A 25,221-nucleotide genomic window follows, 5' to 3' on the forward strand; every position below is an offset into this window, starting at 1 on the left:
TATACATATAGGTAGATAAACTAAAATATTATTTTGATTTCCTTTCAATTAATGTAAATTTTGACTCTATTAGAGGTTTATAAAAAAATCGGTATTGATATCGGGTATCGGTTGGCAAAAACGTAAAAAAATATGTTATCGATATCGGTCCGAAAAAGTAATATCGGTCGATCTCTAGTTAAAAGCTTTGTTTCTCAAACTGTGCTGGTATGGCACGCTAAGAACTTAAGGGAGCATTTTTTTCAAGGTTAATGTCAATTATCGCAGCTATGCCGCAAGTTATATTCGACTTTTGCCACATTAGATCTACTTATACGGATTTCGACTTTTGCTACATTAAATCAAAGTACAAAGATTTTCTAACTCCTATTTTGGCTTTAGTAAACATAAGTGAAATTGGACGAATTGGTTTCTTTTGAAACTTTGTGGTGCGCAGCGACAGTAAAAAACAAAATATGGCTTGCAGCTAATGAAGGTCGATAACAATTGTATTACACTTGGTTGAATAGAGAATGTGGCTAAACTTTTCACGGGTCGGCTTCTGAATCTTACTCAAGTTACTATGTATCAGAGGTGTGCGAATTTATTCGCATTGGTCAATTTTAAACTAGAGATTCTGGTTGGAATTTGTAAGCGTTTCGGATTTTGTATATTTTCTGACCATGAGAACAAAAAAGACAACATCTTAAAACGTCACTAAAATACGTTTAGCCAGTTGTGAACATTATCATGCCCAACGAGTGCTTTTTTTTTGAATTTTTTTTTTTTGAAATACAAAACTGTGGTAAAGTCGGTGAAAGTATGACGTGGGCGTCGCGCATTTTTCCAAAAAAATGAGGACAAAAAGCTGATGCTTTGGCAAACGTAAAGAGTCGACGAAAGTGCCTTTAAATGTGCTATCGGTAAAGCGAAATAAAGGTTATTTTTGTCGTGCTGGCGTTAAACCTTTCAGTAAAAAAAATCACTTTTGTCGGATTTGCAAGCTTGTTTTAGCAAAGGTGACCAAACGTAAAAATTTGCCAAAAGTGCCTTTGTACCTGCTATCGGTAAAGCGAAATAAAGGTTATTTTTGTCGTGCTGGCGTTAAACCTTTCAGTAAAAAAAATCACTTTTGTCGGATTTGCAAGCTTGTTTTAGCAAAGGTGACCAAACGTAAAAATTTGCCAAAAGTGCCTTTGTACCTGCTATCGGTAAAGCGAAACAAAGGTTGTTTTTGTCGTGCTGGCGTTAAACCTTTCAGTAAAAAAAATCACTTTTGTCGGATTTGCAAGCTTGTTTTAGCAAAGGTGACCAAACGTAAAAATTTGCCAAAAGTGCCTTTGTACCTGCTATCGGTAAAGCGAAACAAAGGTTGTTTTTGTCGTGCTGGCGTTAAACCTTTCAGTAAAAAAAATCACTTTTGTCGGATTTGCAAGCTTGTTTTTAGCAAAGGTGACCAAACGTAAAAATTTGCCAAAAGTGCCTTTGTACCTGCTATTGGTAAAGCGAAATACAGGTTGTTTTTTCGTGCTGGCGTTAAACCCTTTCGTCAAAAACGAATCACTCTTGTCGGATTTGTATGCTTGTTTCAGTTAAGGTGATTCTTACCTTGAAATTGCCGCCGGTAGCTTTCACTAAAAGCTTCCGTGAAATTGGAGCCAGGTGTTCGGAAGTAGTACACGTCGTTGGGACCGTAAGCGTCCAGAGTCAAGTCTAAAAAAGTACAACAACGAGTTAAACAATAAAAATGATGGATACACCAACAGTAGCACACAGCAAATCTTGCTGCAGACATAAACTAGATAAAATCGCAATTTTAACAATAAACAATTCCAAATAAAAGTAGAATCAATAAAGTAAGGGATTTGTATGCTTTACATTTTAAAGCATGTTTATAAACATGGTAAACACTAAATACTCTTTATAATCAGGTTTACAGCTTGAACAATCGAAACAAAATACTCTTGTAAATTGATTTTGAAGAAGAGATGAACAGATTAATGGTATATATTCAATTGGAATATGCCTTGCTCAATTTTCACATGTATTCTTTGGCATGCAAACAATACTAACTGAAAATTAAATAAACTGAAGGAAAGCAATGTATTAGTATTAGTAGAAATTTGGGCTTTATAATAATGTTTAAAGAGCCAGCCAAAAAGATTGCAACCACGTTTAATTACAGCATTTTTAAAATGGCAAGCAGTAAACATTCTTCCTAACTTTATATGAGAAAAAGATTTAGCTTTGCAATTAATTTTAAACATGTACGACTTAACCGACCCAAAGCAATGTTCTGTTGCTGGAAAGGCGGAAACTTGGCGTTGATAATTGCGATAATTGCAAAGGCAACGGGAACCAGGAGTTGAGCAATGGCCACCTGCGAAACAAGTTAAAATTAATACAAGCTTATCCATCGAAAACGCGTTTCTGTTACTTGGATTCAAAGCGTAGGCCTTGTCCTTACGTGAACCGTGATATTGATGTTTTCATGACTACCATTTAATTTTCATTAGCTGAACCGATTTTCGATAGCCCCTGTTTATATTTTCAATCAATATAAAAATCTGCTACGATCTTTCTTAAAGACGTTAAGGGGAAGCATTGTTAAGCTACATTAAAAAAACGTTTGAGATTATACAATCCTAGCGGAACCACAAACAAGTAAAAGCTTGTTACAAAACCTTTCGGCACAAAAACAAATTTACACCATTTTATAAACAAATTAAGAACGGATTTTATTTGGCGTTAAAACTTATACACAACTTAAAAAACTACAGTACAAAAAGTAACACACCTTGAAGTTTCTTTTCGAGTGTAGGAATCTTTTCACGAACAGGCCGTAGAACTGCTGGAACCACAGTGTGGCGCCCGAGTTGTAGGCCAGGGACGAGTGAAGGTGTGCTGAGAAAAAATATCGGGTAATATCTCGAAGAAGAAATAAACGACAACCACAAGGACGTAAAATATGTTTTTATTGGCAATGGGTATTTGTTAACCGAGACTTTGAATCACCCTTTATTGAGGCCTATCGAGGCCTCTGAAAAAAAGTAACCCCACAACTTCCAAGGCATTTTTGAGGATGCACAAAAAAGATTTTTCGCAATTACAACTAGTTAGAGGTAAGATACATCTACGTGTGTGAATCGGTCTACTAATGATACACATGCCGTAATAGTTGGTCAAAAGGCAGCTTCATAAGGGCTAGATCAACGTTGTTGAGCACATATGTGTGTAATGAGTATCTTTCATTGAATGATAATATGGTACTATAGATCCCCTTATGTGAAGTTTATTGCACTGACAAAATGTAGCAAGCATTGGCGTATCGTTGTTTTTCGACTCGCTTCTCTCTGTGCCTGTGTAGCTCAGTTGGTAGAGTTCCGGTATGACCTAAGGCCATAAGTTCGAACCTCACTGCACGCTAGTTATTTTTCTAGCCTGCCTTGCTTGCATCATTGATTGACAGATTCGGTGAGTCTGCGATGGCTTTTGATGTACTTACAACTAGTGGCTTGTTATTGGACAGGAAGTATGATCGAATATTTAAATAACTGGGATTTCAAAGCGAGTATTTTTACTTGAAAGGTATTTCGAAAATGCCTGACCCTATCGCCGACCCAGAATAGTGGCTGGTTGGTTCTGAGCAGATTTTTTATACTTTTTACTAAATAGTTTTAAGAAATCTATTTTTTCGTTGTATATGAATATTAAATCGATTTCTGTATTTTATTTATTGGACAAACGGCCATTTTTCCGTTCGCGGTAATCCTAGGTATGTCCACAACGCGGTAATTCTAGTCTTAGGTAGAATAAAGTATTTTAAAACCAGTTTAAAATCGTTGAAATTGTGTGAAAGTTATTTCCTACTTGGTTGGGGTTGGAGGGGAGACGAGATGTCGTCCTCCGGCGTGGCGTGACCTTCACCTTTTGGGTCGAACATCTCCCGTGACCTTGACGAGGACATCTTACGGTTGACTGAATCCAGGGCGCTGTCGGCGTCCTCAGTGACCCTGCAAAAGGGGAATACCCACTCGCGTAATTAATAGGGATTCGTACTTTTTTTGTTTGATTATGATTTGTGCCAAACGTTTTCACATTTTTTTTTAACTTTTAACCATACTTTACACTTACACGAAAGGAAAGTGCTAAACGGTAGCAATTAAATTAAATTTTGCGGTAGTATAAGGCTTCGAAATAAAGCTTGCTAAATGTGTTTTCGACATTTTCCTGTTTTTTAATATTTATTCGACGTTTTTGCTTTAAAAACGCATACAACACCTCCCATTCCCAGTTTTAAAAAAAACTGATTAAGCTGTTTTTTCATCCGTTTCTTAACAAATCATGCTTAACCGAATTACGCTCGCTTGTACTGCTACGACTTATGAACAAAATTGCAGTTCGAATCAGGATGCGACAGCTACATTTCAGGGTAGTAACCCTTTATTCTGTCAACTACATCTGTTGCATAGTATCACGAGAGTACCATACAATATGTGTTGCTGCTATAAACTAGCGCTGAAAAACGCTGAAATGCGCTGATAAAAATACTTAATTTGCCGTTTTACCGAAATATCCTTTGAAATCATTTGCAGATGTTACCTTACAATATGTGTTGCTCCTGATAAAAAAGAGCGCTAAAATGCGCTGATGGGCAAAAACGCCAAATGTATTATCGCGTTTTACCGAAATACTTTTTTTGAAATCGGGCGAAATACTTTTTGAATCGGCTATCATTTGTAAATATGCTTGTTTGGTCTGGTCACCTTAAGAAGACCTCTTCAATGGTGGTGAAAATGCATTATGGCGTTTTACCGAAATCTTTTTTGAAATCATTTTCAAATATATTAAAAGCTTTGGAGCATAATGGTTGGAGGTTGTAGTAAGACGTAATAAAAATATCAAAGCTCATGCAGAAGTAGGTATCATTTTGAACGTTTCGTATAACTCTTTATTCGTTTTCAACATATATGTTACATATTACAAGCTGTTTTTTGCTCTGGTCACCTTAAGAAGACCTCCTCCATAGTGGTGACTGATGCGCCGAAGTTCTCGACTCCGAGCCGGTTGGATCGGTCCTCCAGAGCCGAGAAGAGTTTGGGGAAGAGAGAGGAACAGTGGAAGGGCAAGAGGAAGGAAACCTCGGAGCCGGCGGTCCGCTCCAGGTAAGCCTCCGGAACAAAGGAGCGGAAGAACTCCTTGAGCTGTGAGGCAAGGAGGAAGCATTGAGAGCCAACGAGTTCGAGTAATGCTTATTTTTAAACTGATGGAACTATGTGAAAAATGCAGGACGATCATTAGCCGTTTAAAAGAATAATATACATTTCTAATATAGGATGGGGTATTTAGGTACTATATAAAGATATATTGGATTGAAATCTTGACCAGCTTTCGCACCACCGTTCTTCGTTAGGTAAAAGTAATAAAAATAGAAAAAAAAATCTACTTTGATCTGATGAAGCACGCTTGTGTAAAATCTTGTCAAGATTTTAATACAATGTGTCTTTATATAGTGCCACCTGATTACCCTATTTAGAGTCAGTCAAAAATGGCCATTTACAAAGATTGTTATAGGATGTTGAGCTCTAAAAACATAAGGCTAATATAGTTTAAACCTCTAGTAATGCAAAAAGTTTCAACAAACTACTGTGATAGTGTCATCCCGTAAGTCACATAAGCCAAAATGACCATCAATAAACTTGTGGCTAACACCAGTATAGGTAACAAACGCGAAACACGGTATATGTGTGTGTGTGTGTTCCACGTGCAGGTCGCAATGTCGAGGGAAGATTTTTTTTCGAGATGGAACTTACCTTTGTGACGTCACAATCCTGTGATTTGGTGAGGATCACGTGATAGCCGACGCCGAACTTGCTCTTAAGAAACACGGAAGAACCTGCGAAAACATGACGTCTAATAAAGAAATACAAGTAAATTCAAATCAACTGTTACCCGAATAGCATCTCAATATTGCAACTTAATGTTTTTGCACAAGGAAAAAATCCCATCACCACAAACTAAAACGATTTTTTAACATTCTATGGCTAATTACTACAAACGCCAAGCAAAAGCCAATTTTAATAGGAACTCTGTTTAATTCTACATTTGTTTGAATCGAAGCGACAAAATAAGGTTTATCGTACATTGCAAGTCGGCTTGCAAATAGCAAATAAGTTTTGACGCACCGCAGGCTTTATCGTTCACAAACTGCTTTCTTTGTTTATGTTTGCAATTACTAAACATGATCTTTGAAATACCAGTCCCTGGGAATAAATTTACCTTGGAAAAATCCCCTAACTTGTACATATGATACCTTACTTGGAACAGCTATCAATTTCAATAAATGCAATCTGTACTGAAAAATCCCATCATTTATACCAGTGTTTTGCAACCTTGGTTTTTCTTTGCATAAGGATAATAGCAAAGCTTTAGCAAAACCACCATCTTTACTAATTTTTTCACAAGTGAACATAAAGCATAATAAATCGGCATTAATAAACGCAAATTTAGCTCATATAAGTCATGTCTTCGTCTTGCTTCTGCGACTTCGTGTTACTTTTTAAAGAAATCTTGCTCAAGACCAATCTCATTAATCTTACCGCGTGAACAACTGTAGTCGGCGAACCAATTTTGGGTCACCACACACAAATTTAAAGCACGTGCAGTGAGCTTTTATTAGTTGAATCCCTAAAAATAAGGACGTAAGGTGTACAGAATGGGGACTAGAGATGTACCTGCGCATCTGAGCTTGCCGTCGGCCATGATGGCGATCCGATCTCCGAGGAGGTCGGCCTCATCCATGAAGTGCGTGGAGAGGAGCATGGAGCACTTGCTCCTGTACTCCTGCACAACCTCCCAGATCGCTCGTCGAGCGGCCGGGTCCATCCCCGAGGTCGGCTCGTCCAGGATCACATACTAAAAAGCAGTTTTGCAACTTACCATAAGTCAATGACCAGTTACTAGACTTGAGTGCACTTAAGTCACTGTATTCAAGTGACTTGATTTTACTTAAGAAGAACCAGGTGACCATGTATAAAGACAAATTTTATTGAATTCTTTACAATCTTTCGTACAAACGCGCTTCATCAGCACTGCTTCAATACAATTTGTCTTTATACAGTGTCACCCGATTCCTCTAATTAGAATCAGACAAATACGGCCATTTACAAAGATTGATTTTACTTGAGTCTTTTGAGCAAAATGACTTGACTTGATTTAAGTCTTTTAAACAAATGACTTGTTTTAAAATAAAATGTTTTCGTCAGTGAATTTTTGATAAAATTGAGTTATTTATATTAATTTTCGTACATAAAACAATTTGTTTGCTATATGTTGCGTTTCAGTTATATTCTTAGTTCAATTAATGCTTACAATCGAACGGGTTTAACAATTTTATTTTATGACAACGGTTTGACTTGGAATTGACTTGCTCTAATCCATTTTTAGCTGTTGAGTGATTAAATAAAGACGATTGGTCGAAACCGGTCACTTTTCCGTGCCAAGAAAAACCTCAACTATTCAGGTCTCCAACAGCGTGTGATCGTTTTTAAGACTAGTCAAGCTGAATACAAAACAAGTGTTTGTAAATCAGAAAGGCAATTCCTCAGCTGGTATGTTATAATAGCACGTACCTTAGGGTAGGCGACCAGGGCGATCCCTACAGATAGTTTTCTCTTCATTCCTCCAGAGAGCTTGTGCGACTGAACGTGACGCTTGTCGTCCAGCTTTAGAGTTGACGTCATATCGGCGCCGCAGTTCTGCGCCTCCTTTTTGTTGTAGCCCTTCAGCTGCGGGAGGATAAAAAGGCACCTGGGTCACACTTACGTAAGAATGACGTATAAGCACCTGCGTCACACTTACGTAAGTAAACCGATTTGGTTTCGTCGGAAGGCCGGAAATATGGAACGGAATATACAATTTTCTTGTTTCAGGGAAAAAAAGTAATTCACACTTACGTAAGAATCTCCAGCACCGCATTACAGCCCAACCTAAGTTGAACTTTTACTTATGTAGATATTTATCTTGTGTGTGACTGCGTGTTGATATATATGTCATTGTCACATGTTCGAAAGAAATTTAAATCTTTGAATTACAGGGGAAGTCCGGTAAAAACTCAAGTGCAAAGTTGAATAATATTTTTTTCATGAAAAGCGCACCTGTGTCGCATTTACGTAAGCAAACCGATTTCGATTATTTATTTTCCGGATGACCGGAAATTTAAACGGAATATACAATATTCTTGTTTCGGGGGGAAAATAGTACAAGAAGTTTTAAGACATTTTCCGCATTTTTTTTTCAATTTCTGTCCAAACCCGTTACATTATATAAAGCCAACAGTTTTTCGCAAGCAATCTAAAGAAAGTTGAATCTTGGAATCACAGGGGAAGTCCGGTTAAAACTCAAGAGCAAAGTTGAGTAATATTTAAAAAAAAAAAACGCACATGCGTCACACTTACGTAAGCAAACCGATTTCGTTTATTTTCGTACCGGTTTGGAAGGACAGAAATTTAAACGGAATATAAAGCATACTTGTTTTGGGGGGAAATGTAGGAGAAGCTTTACGACTTGTTTCGTAATTTTTTAATTTTTATTTTCTATGCAAACCCGTTACTTTTTATAGAGCCACCTTTTTCACAAGCAATCCCGAAGTTGTTTGATTCGCCTTGCTGGCAAAAGTAACAGACTTAGCGTGTAAAGAACTTGTTAAGCTTTTCGACATAAAAAGCCACGAAAAAAAACAATTAAGTTGCTGCGACTTATGACATTTTTCTCTTTTTTATATTTTTCCATTTTTTTGTTTTTCGTCATTTGTTTTCTACTCGAATCGCTAACACCACAATAGAGCACAACCTCCGTTGAACTTTGATATATTTAGATTTTTACTCAAAGTTGAATAATTAAGCATACACTTGGGTACACTATGCACGGATCTGTAATGTAGCTTAATAATAAATTTCAAAGCCAAAAAGGTCGAGTAGATCGACACCATCTTTATTAAGACACACTAACATACTAATCACACTAACTGAAGATGATACAAGTTCGTATCGAAACGTCTTAATCAAAATGCTGTCGATCTACTCGACCTTTTTGGCTTCGAAATTTATTATTAAACATATACTTTTTTTCATAAAGTATTAGAAATAAGAAAAATCTGCAAAATTTTAGCTATATGCTAAATGCAATTTCTTCGTGGCATGGTTTTAAGCGTGTATAGGCGTACCATATAACTACGTAATAAATCGAACACATTCTCGGCATAAATGATTTATGGGCTCGGCGAAGACTGACGTTTGAAATCTAGTTAAATTTGCGTCGTAGTCGATAGATATGGGAGAGGGTCCGAGAAAGTTACGCCGTCTTCGACTTAAGTATTTTTAATTTTGTGTTTTGTTACTACATGAACCCTTCAATAGCCTTGCAAAAATGTAACAAAATTAAAAAAACAACGCTTAAAACGATAATTGCCAAAATATAGCCAAAGGTGCACTTGTGATTAGTTTTGTTGCGTTATACATAAAAACACGCAATAAAAAACGTCTTTAAATCACTCGTAAGCGATGAATGGCCTTCATTCGTACGGCAGTTATAACCCGGCATTTTAGGCGGAAGATAATTGTAAGGTAGTCGGGTAAATTTCGCCGGCAGATGCTCACTTTGAAATGCGCATTTATAGGTATTTTACATAGTTTTAATTTCTCTTACTTCGGTCTTTAATAAATAAATAATAACAACGAAGGTTGTAGTTTACTCTTTTGTTATTGGTCCATTTTTGCAAACAAAACTCCCAAATTGTCAAGTTTTCGAAAATATAGGTCTATTGGAGTTCGTATTTCGTATTTATTGTTTTCCTTAGATTTATTGTCATGCATCTAATACCCAAAAACAAAACAAGCCTAAACGGCCGTTAAAACAGAAAAAAATACCTCATTGTTAAGATTGCATGTAAAACGCTACAAAACTATTGTATGTTTTTTTACATACCCGCGCGAAAAAGTAAAGGTGCTCTTCGACTGTGAGTTTGTCGAAGAGAATGTTGTGCTGCGGGCAATATCCAAGCGACTGGCGGACGCCGCGCAGGTCCTTTGTGATGCTATGACCGAGCACCGAGGCCTCTCCGGAGGTGGGTGGGAAAAAACCTGTAAAGGTGGATTTTTTACTGCAAAGGTGTACTCCAGTGATTCTCAACCTTTTATGGCCAACGGCACCCCTCAAAAATAATAAATAGATTTTTGGCGCCCCGACCGGAATTTTTTGAGTATTTTACTGAAATAATGGAACTGATACAATACAATCAACTTAAAACATGTAGGAAAATGTAATTTGATTTCATGGTCTCTAATCGTACACAAATTGGTTTATCAAAAAGCTTACCAATGGAGCAAAAAATCAGATTCTTTAAAATTCTTAAATACCTAATGGGCATTTATAAATGCATTACCCTTGAGTATTAGAAAATTGAGCATTAGAAATGGCACACCAGGGCGCCGCGACACCCCGATTGTGAACCACTGGTGCAGTTGATTAACTCTATCGCTTAAAGTACGATTTAAGTGATATTGATACTAAAGTCGGTAAGTTGGCAAAAGTTTTTCTATAAGATTAGTCGGCAACCTGTGGACCTTTCGTATCTGTGCTCTGGCTCCTGTGACTCAGAGACATTAAGCTCATTTTTTAAATTGGAATAAATAATTAGTGCTGTTAGTGCAACAATGCAATACCTTATTGCGTGTGTAAGATTATTGTTATTTAGGATTTATTCCGACGCGTAAAATCGTATACAAATGCTATGCTTAGTATTTTGGAGCTTGTTTAATTTATACTATACATTAATCTTTGTTTGGTGACTATGTGGGTTGGTATCGTTGTAATTAACATTAAACGGTTTACGTGTGTATCTACAAAGCATTTGTGTTAACATATATATATAAAGCGCTAAGTTTTTGTTTTACCTAGTTAATTGATACTGTGCTATTTTTGAACGAACCGAACCAAAACATGCCACAAAAGATGGCAAAAAGTGACCGTATTTGTCTAATTATAAATTGGGTAAGTTTTCATAAGGTCAAAGTGAAAACTAACTATTTTCTACTGATGAAGCACGGACGTACGAAAGTTTGTCGAGGATTCAATACAATTAGTCTTTTTATAGTAGCCTACCACCTGGTGTCCGAAAATTTGAACATTGTTGTGAGGCAGTGGTATGGCGCCCTGTGCGTTGAGGCAAACGGACATTGGAACCTTGTAACGCATGCGTCTCCAGACATCACCCCATATGCGGTGGGGAATATTGACGCAACGTAAACACGTCATAACTCAATTGGCGCCCGGTGACCTATCGATCCATTGCCAGTGCTACGCGCGTTACAAGAAATGTTTGTTACATATGCAAATAGCACAGCGGAACAAAGAATACAGGAATCGTGTTTTGAGTAATGCGCAGCATCCTTGTAAAGAAGAGGCCTTTAAATTACGCGCTAAGCATCTATTTTTTATACACAGCCATTGTTGTATGTGCTTGAGTTCACCATTATAGCATGTGATGCTGTTTTGAATAGAGCTCTGGCATTTTTGACTTCTATTATGCATCACACTTCCGTTAATTTAGTCTACTGCGGTTGGACCAGTGGTTTTCAATTAGTGTCAAGACGCAAAATAACCTGTAAACAGAGACATTTCGAAGCGAATTATATTTTATTGGCACGGAGAGCTTTAAAGGCTTTTCAAAGCCGCTGTGTGTCGTGACGATGAAGCATGCCTTTTTGCACATAAAGCAATTTGCTGGCTCTACATTGCCTTTTTGTTGTTTTAAGTTAAGGTATTGCTTAAGCATAAATCAGTCAGGAACGTGTGACTTTTATGACAAAGACTTGACTTGCTATTTATTCAAAAAGACTTGACTCGGACTTAAGTTATTTTACAAATGACTTCATTCGGACTTCAGTAAAATGATTTAAAACTTCGTAAAACACGCCAAAAATTTTCACCCTTCAAAAGGCAGCACTGCGAGGACATCATCGTAAAATTTATCGGTCTATATAGCTTACCGGTCAGCATCGACATGGTTGTGGTCTTGCCGGCGCCGTTGTGGCCCAACAGAACGTTGATCTGTCCCTCGTACATGTTAAAGTTTAGGCGGTCCACAGCCACTTTCTCTTTGCCGTTGGTCTTGAAAACCTGCGTCGCGTAAACAGACAGACGCGTTATACTTGGCCGCGTGGTTAAAGGCATAGCGAACATTTAGGGTTACACAACCTAGGAGGCTATTTTTAAGGGGGTGTCTTTGGAATGGTAGATTTGGCAAATGATTTGCAAAAATAGCAACATTAGGAATGTTAACCGTTTCAACTGGACTAGAAGACTTGAATGTCTTTATTCGAATGAACTATAAATTTTTCATTCGAATAAAGACATTCAAGTCTTCTAGTCCAGTTGATTTACTGATTCATGCCATACTATACAATTTTTTACAAATATGAAGCATTTTGCAGGATGGCGAATAAACAAGATTGTCTTATAGTGTTCTTAATGCTTAAGGGTGTATAGAGATATTTTAGATTTTTGAAGATTTTTTTACCAGTAAGCTTCTTGATTCCTCTGTTTGTGTATGAGCAATAAGTAAAGAATACATTTTTTCCTGTATTGAAAACAGTTGGTGCCTGTTAGATGGCAGCTTCGCCAGGTCTGTCCTTGCGTCTCGCACGGTGGCCTCTGATAGCGACAATACAATTTTTCTTATAAAGATTGCTTTCTAGTTACTACCGATTAATTCGAATCTTATCTAATGGCAGATCTTTTACGGAACCTGACTTTGCACGAAAATACTATTAAAGACACCTGCTGGTTTCGAATGCCTCCCCAAAGATTTCCGCCAGACTAATGACGTACTTCTCCCTCCCAGGCGGACATATTTTCTCCTGAATAATAGGCTATCCTTTAATACATTTTTATTTAGCCTTGGCGGGCATCCGATTTTGCCTTGTTATTGCTCTTAGGTTAGGACTGTTGGCACTGTACTCGTTGTTGGTAAAATAAATACGAGACCCTGGGAAAGCGGTTTGATTTTTGAAGTCCCAGTCAAGTCATAATTAGAGCAATTAAATTTCAAGTCAAGTTCTTTTTATACAAATTACACGTTAAGCTATTAAAATCGGAACTCGTCCGATTATTTATCAGCAATACCCTAACTAAAAACTACCAAAAACGCAATATATGGCAAGCAAAATGTTTTACGTGCTCAAATTAAAATAAATAACCTAGTTTTACTAAAATGCTTATTGAAAATACTTCATTTTATCTGAATTCGTTTGTCTAAAAGACTTAATTTAAGTCCAGTTATTTGCCGAAAAGACTAAGGCAAGTAATTTTGCCCAAAAGATTAAGTCAAGTTAAGTCATTTGAAAACAGTGACTTACTTCAGTCATTACAACTGATTTTTGCAACAGGAAATATTCAAATTATTTCAGTACAGGTCAAATATAAAATATATATTTTGGCAATCCAATTTTACTAGCTGCGGCTTCAGCTTTTTCACGCTTTGCCATTTATCAAATGTATAGAAGTAATACGGCCATATAAACAATTGACCGACCAACATCTTGTCATGTCTCAGTTACCACGTTAAATTATGTCGCGTAAACAAAGAAAAAGCGAAATAGTTTTCCTTAAATATCACCTGCAGCTCTTATTTATTTAAAATCTTAATAATTAAGTATTAAATTCTGTTTCGAGAAGAACCCGTTTTTCGTTCACTTATGTCCCATGTTAACTCAAGCCACTGAATGTAGTTTTACTTTTTCATTCATAGTTACCAACCACACAATATACTGGTGCCGTTATCGTTGGGCAATACGACTCTAGAACGGCTTGATCACAGAATACACACTGTGTATAATGTATGTTTTACATGAATGCCAGTTTTAAAGTTTGTCGATATATATTTCGGTGTTATTCTCATCAAATGACTAACTTTGATCTTGACAGAAAAGCAAGACCAAGATATCTCCTTTATAACAAATTGTCTTCTTTATAACAATTTGGTTTGTGATTAAAATGACATTCTCCAGGTTGTGTATTTCTTATACATGCGCCTTGCTTTCAATTATTTATGCACAAAATTTTGCAGAGAGGGCGTCGCGAAAAGACACGCCAAGTGTTTGTATCACGACCACTATATGGGAGAAAGAGCAACGCACATTTGCAAAGGCGGACTTGAGAAAATGCATTCCCGGCCTACAGGTTCAAACGCGTATGGTTAACGAGTCCTGCTCTGTTTTTTTGAGTGGTAAACGCCAAACAGAAAATATAGGCACGGTGTCAGGCATTGATCCTAATACACAAAATAAATATTTCAGCCTTGTGCCAATGAAAAACAAACAACAGATTCTTAGTTGACGAGAACAATTCGTGCGGCTTTAAAGAGTAATTTACTAGAATATATAAAGTTGGCTGACATTGATCGCAAAACGACAAATTTACTAGAATGCTAATAATAATGGCTGATTGAAGTACTTTTTTAAGTTTTGTGCTAGTATATACTTTTTGATATTATTTGAGTGGAGAATACAATCAATAGCTATACGTTAGCGTCGAATGTATCAGAAAATAAGCAAATGAATGCAAATTTATTTTTTTAACTGGGCAATGGACGTGCCAAAAATGAAAAGAAAAACCTATTTGTCAAACTACAACGTGTTTTTGCTCAAGATTGAAGATCGATTCTATTTCTTCTTTCATAACTTTTTCTTTCTGATAAAGCAAAGCACTCTATCTTCAAACAATCTTTGTAGATGGCCATATTTGTCTAATTCTTAATATGGTAATCAGGTGGCACAAGTCAGAATTTGACCTAATGAAGCACGGTTGTGCGAAAGCTTGTCGAGAATGGACCGATATATCGGTTTACCGACAATATCGGCCGGTATTACTTTGGCCGATATTTTAGTACGAAAATATGATAGGATTTTACCTGCCCCAGAAAATTCTGGATTTAGCATCACGCCAAGGTAATATGCAAATAAAAAGTTAAATAATAATCAATAAAGGTTAATAAACTAAAACGTTATTTGCATTTTATTTTCAATTAATTCAAGTTTTGAACATTTCTTAGGTATATAAAAAAAATCGGTATCGGGTATCGGTTATCGGTTGGCAAAATTGTAAAAATAGGGTATCGGTTCAAAAAAGTGATATCGGTCGATCTCTACTTTATATCGCGCCACCTGATTACCACATCTCCCAACAGAGCGAAAAAAAAACATCCTTCTCCTACCTTAGTCAGATCCTTGATCTCAACAACTCGTCGCAGCTGGCTCGGCTCCTCCTCAAAGAACTCCTTTGCTACGTTACCGTTGATGCAACCTCCGTTCTGGATGCCGGTATCCCCGTCGCATCCTCCCTCCACATCCTCGATCACGGAGAGGATCGGACTAGGCTTCTTTACCGCTCCGGTCCAGTAGCTCTTCTGTTTTGTAAAAGTTCAGAAATGCTCAGAAAACTATAGGGAAGACGTCTGCCTCGTGCCAACGCCTTATGGAATGGTACACCGAAAAGCCATCGCAGACTTGGCGAATGATCCAAGCAAGGCAGGCTAGAGAAACAACTAGCCTGCAGTGAGGTTCGAACTCACGACCTCCGGCCATACTGGGACCCAATATAGATACGAAAGCCGTAATCGTTGGTCAAAAAGCAGCTTCCGAGGGCCTAGATCACAGTTGTTATTAAAACACATATGTGTGTGTGTTTTTCATTATATAATCGGACATACCAACTCGAGCATGCTATTCTATTCTGCATGTACTAAGTCAACTTTGGGCCTTTGTTCAAGAAAAATCCGATGTCGATCTATACCCTATAGGCGCCCAGTAAACGAAATATATTTTGACCTGTATAGTCGGTAATTGTACACTGTACAGTTAGCCTAGCTGTACAGTATACATGCGTTTTAATTTTTAGAAGTTACATTGCAATCGGCAACGTTTATACTTGTCTGGGGAAGTGTGTCGTTATCCCGAATAAATACTGACAAACCCACTTGTGTTGCCTACACTGCGAATTGTGTGGTGGCACAATATATATTACAGAAACGAAGGACCAAACCTAAAACAGTGCAGAATACGATATGTGCTTTAAGAGCTATCTTTTATTTTGTGTAAGGATTATTATGCAGACCAAGTTGCTATTGTTGGCCAGTGGCTCCTAACGAGTTCAGTGTTAAAATAAGGTTCGTTTTGCGATACGTTCCTTACAGTCTATATGGTATTTTGTCAGTACTTTCCAGTCGGTGTTCTGTTCAAGAGAACACGTGCTGTAAGCAACACTGTATGACAACAGACCCTGACTAAGGTTTGTAAAAAAATTTTGAGCAATTTTATATAACTCACAGCATAATACTTGAAAAAGTAGGTTTAGCGAGACTATAATGAAGCGCTACAATAGAAAAAATATTGAATTCCACACAAGTGGGTAAAAAAGTTTTGTAATTTTCGTAATAGATTATTTAAAGGATCTGTCTGATTAAGCATTTTATAGTTTCACCTTTTTCTTACATACAAAATAAAACAGTGTTAACACTTGCACACTTGAACAAAACAACCCCAGTTGAAAAGGTATAGCAAGGCTATTTCGTGATACGCGCCAAAGCAAAGCGAAGGTTCATGAACTGGGCAAGGTGGGTAATTTGACTTACTGTGAATGGGAAATACCAGCGCTTCGGAATGCCATATTCTCCAGGCCACACTCCCTCGATATAAACAGCGAGCATCATATACAGCACAGCGTCCAATATCAGCATCAGAAACACCTGCCATCGTCAAGAAAACAAAATCAGTCGCCCCGTTATTTTTCTGAATGCGACTGGTTTTAAAGGGTGGCGCACAAGACGCGAAAACTTTAAAATGGAATATAAAATTATTTTTAGTGCGATTGTAGGGGAGACGACTGGGCCAATGCGAGTGTTAGAGTTCCTAAAATAGACATTAACAGTGTTTGGTTAGGTGTTTTGAGCGAAATGGTCTATTGAATCTTTTTAACGATCCCTTGACTTAGCTGTAAAATACTGCGTTTATTATTTTTCCGTAATGACATGGTTGTGACTTTTTGTAGCAGTCTTAAAAAATGGGTAAGAATATGTCGATTTATAATGTTCACCGAGTCCAGCAAGTTTGCGAAATTTCGACTGAGTGACAAACATATTTCAAGTGGCGAAAAAATATTTACCACACTTCAATTTGTTCTGAAACATTGGTTTGGAGCCAACACTTTTTTGTCTAGTTGAGAAAACTAGGATAAAAGGCGTTTTTTTATTTTTTTCTACAAAACATACCTTTGAAAAGCACTGTTATAGATTATAACAAAAAAACTCAAAGTTTAAAAACCCGAGCAATACCAGAATCAGACATTTTTAAAGGAATATATATTTTGCCTAACACTCGCTGCCAATGGTTTTGGATTCCACAAAGATACACCATGTCATAGATTGTTATATGCGCGTGATAATTTACCTGTAGCATGGTAAAGTTGTCGTCTACCGTTACCGAGCTGTTTAGATTGCTCCATTGAAGACCAGAACCTTGGAAATATGAAGTTCTTATTGAATGCAGACTAATTGAAAACACTTTTCATCACCCGACAAAAAGAAAAAATCAAGTATTTTTAGAACCTTGAAAAGATAAAATTGTCATTGAATGCAGACTTATTGAAAACACTTTTCATCACCCGACAAAAAGAAAAAATCAAGTATTTTTAGAACCTTGAAAAGATAAAATTGTCATTGAATGCAGACTAATTGAAAACACTTTTCATCACCCGACAAAAAGAAAAAATCAAGTATTTTTAGAACCTTGAAAAGATAAAATTGTCATTGAATGCAGACTTATTGAAAACACTTTTTATCACCAAACAAACAAAAAAACTGAAATATTTTTTTAGCGCTATAGAAAACCATTATATTAGGCCAAACACCTGAAACAGCAGAAGATGGAACGAAATTCCGTCGACTAATTACGGGCATTTCCAATTCTCCGAAGTCTAATTAATTTCACGTCTTAACCCGGAAATGTGTTACAACGAGTCTCGCTAATTAAAGGGTCGGTCGATACGATAAACCGTTAATTGAGGACAATCTACTTCCAAAAAATAATGCTAAGCCGGCGAAAGCAAACCTTTTCCCTCGAACATTCCGATCAACTGACAGCCGTTGGCCATGGCTACGTTGGAAAGCAGGCAAGACACCACCTTAACGGCCAGGCTCAGCTGGTCGTAGCTGTTCTCCATAAAGAGATACGGCATGTAGGTCAGACCGTACAGCACACCGCCGGCCGCTGCGCCTACATTGGCTGCGAAAGAATTGGATGGAAATAAACGAAACGTCGTTCACTGTAGCTTTGTCGCAATGGAAGAGTCCAGCCCAGGTGTGGGCAATTATTTTTAACATTAAGGCGCCGCATGAAAGACACAAAATGTCTTGGCGGGCCGGATTGAAAAGGGGATTTGAAATACACATAAAATAAACTAAAGTGTGGCTCCTTTGTAACGATATCTATAAATATTTTAGTTTAGATAAGCTGGTAAGAGTATGGGAATAAGTGAAGATATCTTGCTTGTATTATTCATTCAACAAAGATTCCAAAAGTACAAAAAGTTTTACAAAAAGTATGCCGCGGGCCGTAGTTTACCCAGGTCTGGTCTATAGCTGCTAGGTATATGTCAAATCTTTTTGAGCCAGTGCTAAAACGCAATGCATATAGACTATAGTGGTAGTAGCGGTACCAGTCCAATAATAAGGTGGTATTGGTACTGTTTAACCACGTCTATTTACCCTCTTCGTCCATGGTTTAACGCTAAGACTCACTTTGTTAAAGCTAAAGCTGATTTTGGCGAAACTACCACATTTGAAGGTTAATATTTTTATTAATTCGGTACAAAAATATTGTCTATTGCGTTTGGATAGGACGGTAGGGGAATTTCGAGTGTCAACTTCTAAAATTCAATGCAACTTCTCCAAAATTAAATAGTTTGTATAGCTAGGCTAACACGTAGCTATAATTGGTACAACTACCTGACTACAGCATTCAGGTCGAAACTTTATTTATTAGTTTGGCTAGGGTGACCAGTACAGAAGAACATGTAGAATTGAGATGTCACCCTTCCCATAAGGCGTTACAGCATGAAGCAATAATCAATAACGGACGTCTCCCGAAGTGTGTGCGTTCCGAGTCGGTCGTGCCATTCACCCGACGTTTGACAAGTTCCAAGAACTTTTCTGTCACCAAGAAGCCTGTCACTGCTTTACGACATAGATGGCACACAGTCCGAAACTAATGACGTGCGTTTGACAATATTTGATTTTCGCCTTATCACCTATCAGCATTTGAGAGATATACTGAATGCTCGTTGACTGTTTTTTTCTTACTTTTTGGCATGACTTAATAATAATGGACCGCTTAAATCATGCTTTTAACTTAAAAAAATGGTTTTAAATCGCCAAATAAGTGAGAAAAATTCTTGATAAATTGGAAAATTCTTAATAATTCCATTTAAGGTTAAATTTAATAACAGTTGTAAAAATTGAATTAAAGTCACCATGTCACAAACAGAGCCCCAAAACACTGCATAATAATGTTCCAGGTCACGGCAAGATTAAAAAGAATGAAAATTAATCGAAGACAAACTTATTTTAAACCCCCAAATTTCAGCCGCACATTTTGCGAATTGCAAAACAAACAAAAAAAATTTAATAGAAAATGCATTTTTATACAAATTCGCACAAATTCTTTGATTTGACCGGCTACCAGAAAAACACAAGACATGTGCCAAGCCTAAAAGCTTCCTTATGTCAAAACCCGGCAATTTAAATAGTTTTTTTCCACGAACCACAATCGATTTTAACACAATGGCGAACCGGATTACAGAAACCCCCGCGCGAAGCACAACAGCTAAGCGTGCCTTTGTGTTGCTTGAAGTATACTTATGCAAAATACACCAGTACCACGTATCCTTGTCATTCTAAATGTATGGATTATATTCACTAAATTCTCTATCAAGTGATAGGATCTCTATAAATAGGAACGGCAATAACTGGTAACTTAAGAAAACGAATTCACATTGTGCTTTGTAAAATACTTGAACACTATTTGGCCTTAACCTAGCAGCGGGTCGGCCATCATATGATATCAACGCTTTCACTAATTAGTATCAAGACGCATGTGGACATATTGCTGGACTTAAAACTTTCTATCGCCTTTACCAGGGTTTGTGCTTCTGCTGTGTGCATTTCAGTTGACCCTTACTTTGACCTGATGAAGCACGGTTGTACGAAAGCTTGTCGACATTACAATACAATTTGACGTTCAGAGTGCCACCTGACTTCCTGATTCATATTTACATGCAAGACACAAGGCCAATGGCATAGGCGCCGAACGTGGGTGTGTAGAGAGTTTTTAGATGCCCTGGATTTCTCCTAGAGCGTCAAAGCGCCCTGGAATTCAACCAAGTTATCAATAAACGCTAATTTATGTAGCACAGTGTGAACATAAAGTTTTAAAAGGCGAAATGGTTGGCTCAATGATAACCGATAACAATTGTTATTTAAGAGCTCACATTTTTTATCTAATTAAAAATCAATTTTGCACTGTCTAGTCTAGAAAATGACGCCCTGAAATTTTAAAAGTTCGCCGCCTATGGATTAAAAGTTACCTTTGGAGAAGAATACCGAGATAAGAAAGGCCAGGTTGATTGTGGCGGCGGCAAAGAGAATAAGGAAGACGAAAATCACGGTCGCGTCACTGTTGGTCAACACACTTCCGTAGCGCGTCTGTAAAAAAAGTGGCAATGATATATAGATCAGTGTTTCTCAACCTTTTTTCGCGGCTACCCAAACTATGAGCGTTCGTAGGTATAACAGTAGGGTGTATCTTTATAGAATCCAAAACCATCGGCAGCAGGTTTTAGCCAGTCGATCACTGCTCCGCTGACGCGTATATTAACAAGTAAAAGTCACAGTTAAAAACAGGAGTAAAAACAGGATCAGACGTTTTGTTTAAAGGAAAATATATTTCGCCAAGGTGTAACAGCGAAACCTTGGCGATCCAATTTATTTTCAATGAATTATTTTAAGCAAATACAACACAAGTGATTAGCATTTATTGTAAGTTTAATTAATATGAGCTGTATCTTCGTTTTGTTTTTCGCTAATTGCTCGGAATCAATCTCAATAAATTTAACTATCAAACTCAGCAGTCTGCGACCCAACCAAATCAATCGGCGAATAATTTGAGGGGCCAAACTGGCTATTAAAATGAAGGTTAATGTACGGTGCAGGCAGATCGAACAACAATAAAGATGTTAATACGAAATATTCTAAATATCATGTACTCTCAGATCCTGAATACCGTAATTTTACTGACAATAAGAAACTTTCCAAACAATATTTAGGCAAAAACACATATCAGAAAATTCTATTTCAATAAGGGACTGACGATGCCAGTAAAAGCGAAAAATATATTCCTTTATAAAAAAAGTCTGCGCGGGCTTTTAAACTTGAGAGTTTTATTGTCAATATACGCGTCAGCGAAACAGTAATCGACAAGCAGAAACCGGCTCACAATGATTTTGGATTCCATAAAGATACGCCCTTTTAAACATATCAGCAAAGATACTTAAATAAGGAAATGACGATGCCAGTATAGGCGAAATATATCTCCTTTAAAAAATGCCTGATCCTGGTTTTACTCAGGTTTTTAAACTTTGAGTTTTATAGTTTGTATACGCGTCAGCGGAACAGTGATCGACAAGCAGAAACCTGCTGCAAATGTTTTGGATTCCATAAAAATACAACCTTTTAAATATCAGCAAAAATATTTTAGATCCGCCTACCGGTATTTTGTAAAAGGCTGCCATAAACACGCAGGATATGGCGACGAAGATGAGATACTTGAGAAACCAGGCGAGCCAGTGCAGCCAGTTGGACAGACCCATCATCATCATGTATTCCTACACAAAGAAGCCAAATTACAGAATTTTAGCTGAAATTGGTAGTTGAGGGGTATAGAAAGTATTTATATAACCCTTGCGGTAGCAGACTTACTAAACAATTGGTTTAACATTTAAACAAAACTAAGCTTTTCACAAATAAAAACTGTGAAAAAAATGTCAAATTTCCTGTAATATTTTTTGGTGCAAAATATTTTTTGTTTTAGATTTTGTTAGACACTTGGAAGTCGAATTAAATTAATTGGAGTGACTAACTTTTCTTAAAGGTCTAGGTCAGGGATTCTTAAACTTTTTTTACCGCGCACCCCTAAAATTTTATTTTACCTGGCGTGGACCACGATAGGCGAGAAATTTCCATAATGACGTCATAAATTGACGTTACAATACAAATAGACCTCAGAAATCTGCCGATTTCAGTACAAAAAATGTGAAAGTGTATTGGAGCCAACATTCAGTGCAAATCGTTTTAATTTTAATTAAAGTTATTTTAAAAATTTATTAGTTTTTAAATGTATACTACTGTTTCCATTAGGCCTTCATGGACCCCCTAAAACTAGTTCATGAACCCCCAAGGGGTCCATGGACCCCAGTTTAAGAACCCCTGCTCTAGGTCAACCTGCATATGTTTTAAAATAAAGAATCTTTTCTAATAATCACGTATTAACCTTCATCTTTAGTTCTTTTTCGTGGACAACACTTTTGACAATAAGCAGGGCCGTGTAGAAAAAGCTGAGCATAATAAGAAGTGGAAGAGTCCTTTGAATAGCCACTGAAATTTGAAAAAGTAACACGATTTAAAAAATAAAATTTTTGCATTCATGTCAAAATAATGAATTTGGCTCAAATAAGTTTATCTGTGTTTTGCTTATTAGTCTTTTGACCTAAATTTGTGGCGGAATTTTTATGGAAAAAAGAGCTGAGATTAATGGTGAAAATAACGGCCCAAATAGACATAAAAAGCGACATTAAACTTATGAACAGATCCGTATATAGTGTTCCAAAGTGCTGAGAATTAGGTATTTGAACAAATAACCATTCAAAATAGATACTTATAAAATTGTCAAAATACATACTTATAAAATTGTCTTCCAAGTAAGGTGGGTATGGGTATCGCTTGAGCGCAATTGAAGTTTGCAGATTTTCATTTTTTGCTAAAACTCCAGCCACTGACATATAGAGGGCATGTTGTAATGAAAGAAAGCCTGAAATTAAACAATGAAAATCAATATTTCACTTCGATTCACCATAAAATGGTACAACATACATAAGCACTAAAGGGCCTGTAAAATATATAAGGTCATATTTTTATATGGGATTATTACTGTATTAAGTCACAGTCGGATAATAACACATACAAAATTAATAATTAATGTAAAGAAAACAAATTTAGATTATATTATTGAGTAGATTTCTTTCTTAATCAACCCAAATCAGTTTCCCGAAGTAATTGCAAAAAAGGTGTGAAACAGCGGAATAAAATTTTAGGTTATTAAAATATTTACTGCAGTTGTTTACCTTCCTTGTAGTAACCAGGAGCTCCCCCATGAACTGAAGTGTTTTCTCTCGGCCCTGGCATTTGAAACAGTGGAAATAGGTTGTGGGTCTTCCAAGTGTTCATTCTACAAAAAAGTCGCACTATATTAGAAATTTTTGGTTTCTAAAAAAAACTGTTTTGACAAACATATATATATATACCTAGATGAAGGCAGTGCAAATTTAGCAAATTCTTTAAACTATTTGGTGGTTAACAAAAATATTTTACTTTTTACTACCTTATATGACTTTTGTATATATTTTTGTGTATTCTTTACTTAAAGTTACATTGATGTGAAGGTAGCACCACCATTTACACTTTTACTTTCACTTACAGTAAATCAACAAACTGCTTTTTTAAGACAAACACTCACATTCCTGTGAAAAAGGCTGACTGGCTGCCGTCAGAATTGACAGGATCAGAGTGAAATCGTAAAGCCATCTTAAAACGTTCTGGTATAGTGGTGTCATTCAGGTCGCCGCTAAACATAACACCAGCCAATACGTTCTCCAAGTTGGTGTCGTTTTTAACAAAGGCAACAAATTCTTGCTCACTTGCAAAGCCTTGCACTGTAAAAAAAATCAATTTGACAATTTACAATTTTGCAGTATCCAAAAAATCAAATTTTATCCCCTTGTAGCCTATTTGCGGTTTAAAATTGAAATGAATGTATTGTAATTAAGTAACACAACAGCAATATCTAAAAATATACATCAACGTTTAAATCACACCATAGCATCTTTTAATTAAAATTTGAAAGTTAAATTTAGGTTTGCTCACATTTTACTTTTGGTCTAATCTTGTACAAGGCTTCAGCCATATAATAGAACTTGTCAAAGTTTGATATTGTGCTGTTTTGAATCAATTGTTCTACTCTGTCTCTCAGAGCTTTAGGCAAAGTTGACAGGACACAGTCTGAAATAGAAGGAAGCAAATCAATATTAGACAATGACTGGCAACTGCTGCCATCTACCTAATTATAACCACTTAATATTAACTTTAGGCATGCTAAACTTTAGTTCTGTGCAAATTAGTAAACATTCAAGAATATTTGCCTGGAGCTATTTCATGTTTACAGCTTTACAGTTTTTTACAGTTAACTTTAAAATGGCAGATCACTTAAAATTTCCGCTTACCCAGAGTTTTATTCACGTAATCCTGTTGAGGCTTGCTCATGACAGTTTCTTTGAAAGTAAACAACAACTCATCCAAATTGTTTTCTTCATAATCTTCAGCATAATCTACAAAAAAGTATTAGGCTCATTCTGTATATATACATATTTCTACAACAAAACATGTTTCATAAAATCAGCCATTTACCAAAACCACATAGATTCGCTACTTCTGAAACAGTATCCTTATTAAGGGAAGTTTCAGTTCTGTTCATGACACCCTCAATCCATTTGATGTTATTAGGTGCATAAGCAATGGTCCATGTATCACCAGGAGGAGCTTTGTAAAACTCTGGCAAGCTATCCACAGAATATTCACTGAAATAAATAATAAATATATATATATATATTACATTTACCAAATAAATTGGTAATTAAATTGGTAACTGCGATTCATTCAAAATTAAGATCAACTGATAATGCCGTTCATTTATATGGTGAAATGCATTTTTATATTAATAGTTTTAAACAGATTGTTGTTCTCAAAATTATTAGAAAAATTTAAAACTTTGATCGTTGACATTATGTGTTCTGTTGGAGGGCAAG

General features: G+C 36.6%; 1 protein-coding gene across 1 annotated transcript in view; it reads right to left on the reverse strand.

Moving 5' to 3' along the window:
* Positions 1-25,221, reverse strand: part of LOC146133504 (phospholipid-transporting ATPase ABCA3-like) — a 37,044-nt gene that overhangs the window by 10,473 nt on the left and 1,350 nt on the right. The window contains exons 2-24 of the mRNA XM_083397400.1: positions 24,824-24,993; positions 24,640-24,744; positions 24,284-24,418; positions 23,877-24,072; positions 23,485-23,588; positions 23,043-23,171; positions 22,635-22,738; positions 21,853-21,969; positions 20,674-20,791; positions 18,141-18,314; positions 17,481-17,548; positions 16,667-16,780; positions 15,251-15,442; positions 12,027-12,156; positions 9,964-10,118; positions 7,611-7,766; positions 6,714-6,894; positions 5,793-5,875; positions 4,987-5,183; positions 3,850-3,992; positions 2,777-2,883; positions 2,263-2,359; positions 1,588-1,692 (exon numbers count right to left, since the gene is read on the reverse strand). Of these exons, the coding sequence (XP_083253526.1) occupies positions 1,588-1,692; positions 2,263-2,359; positions 2,777-2,883; positions 3,850-3,992; positions 4,987-5,183; positions 5,793-5,875; positions 6,714-6,894; positions 7,611-7,766; positions 9,964-10,118; positions 12,027-12,156; positions 15,251-15,442; positions 16,667-16,780; positions 17,481-17,548; positions 18,141-18,314; positions 20,674-20,791; positions 21,853-21,969; positions 22,635-22,738; positions 23,043-23,171; positions 23,485-23,588; positions 23,877-24,072; positions 24,284-24,418; positions 24,640-24,744; positions 24,824-24,993 (3,080 nt within the window). The remainder of the gene's footprint in view (positions 1-1,587; positions 1,693-2,262; positions 2,360-2,776; positions 2,884-3,849; positions 3,993-4,986; positions 5,184-5,792; positions 5,876-6,713; positions 6,895-7,610; positions 7,767-9,963; positions 10,119-12,026; positions 12,157-15,250; positions 15,443-16,666; positions 16,781-17,480; positions 17,549-18,140; positions 18,315-20,673; positions 20,792-21,852; positions 21,970-22,634; positions 22,739-23,042; positions 23,172-23,484; positions 23,589-23,876; positions 24,073-24,283; positions 24,419-24,639; positions 24,745-24,823; positions 24,994-25,221) is intronic.

Source organism: Ascidiella aspersa, chromosome 9 (assembly GCF_963924565.1).
Source record: "Ascidiella aspersa chromosome 9, kaAscAspe10.2, whole genome shotgun sequence".
In the NCBI taxonomy this organism is placed as follows: Eukaryota; Metazoa; Chordata; class Ascidiacea; order Phlebobranchia; family Ascidiidae; genus Ascidiella; species Ascidiella aspersa.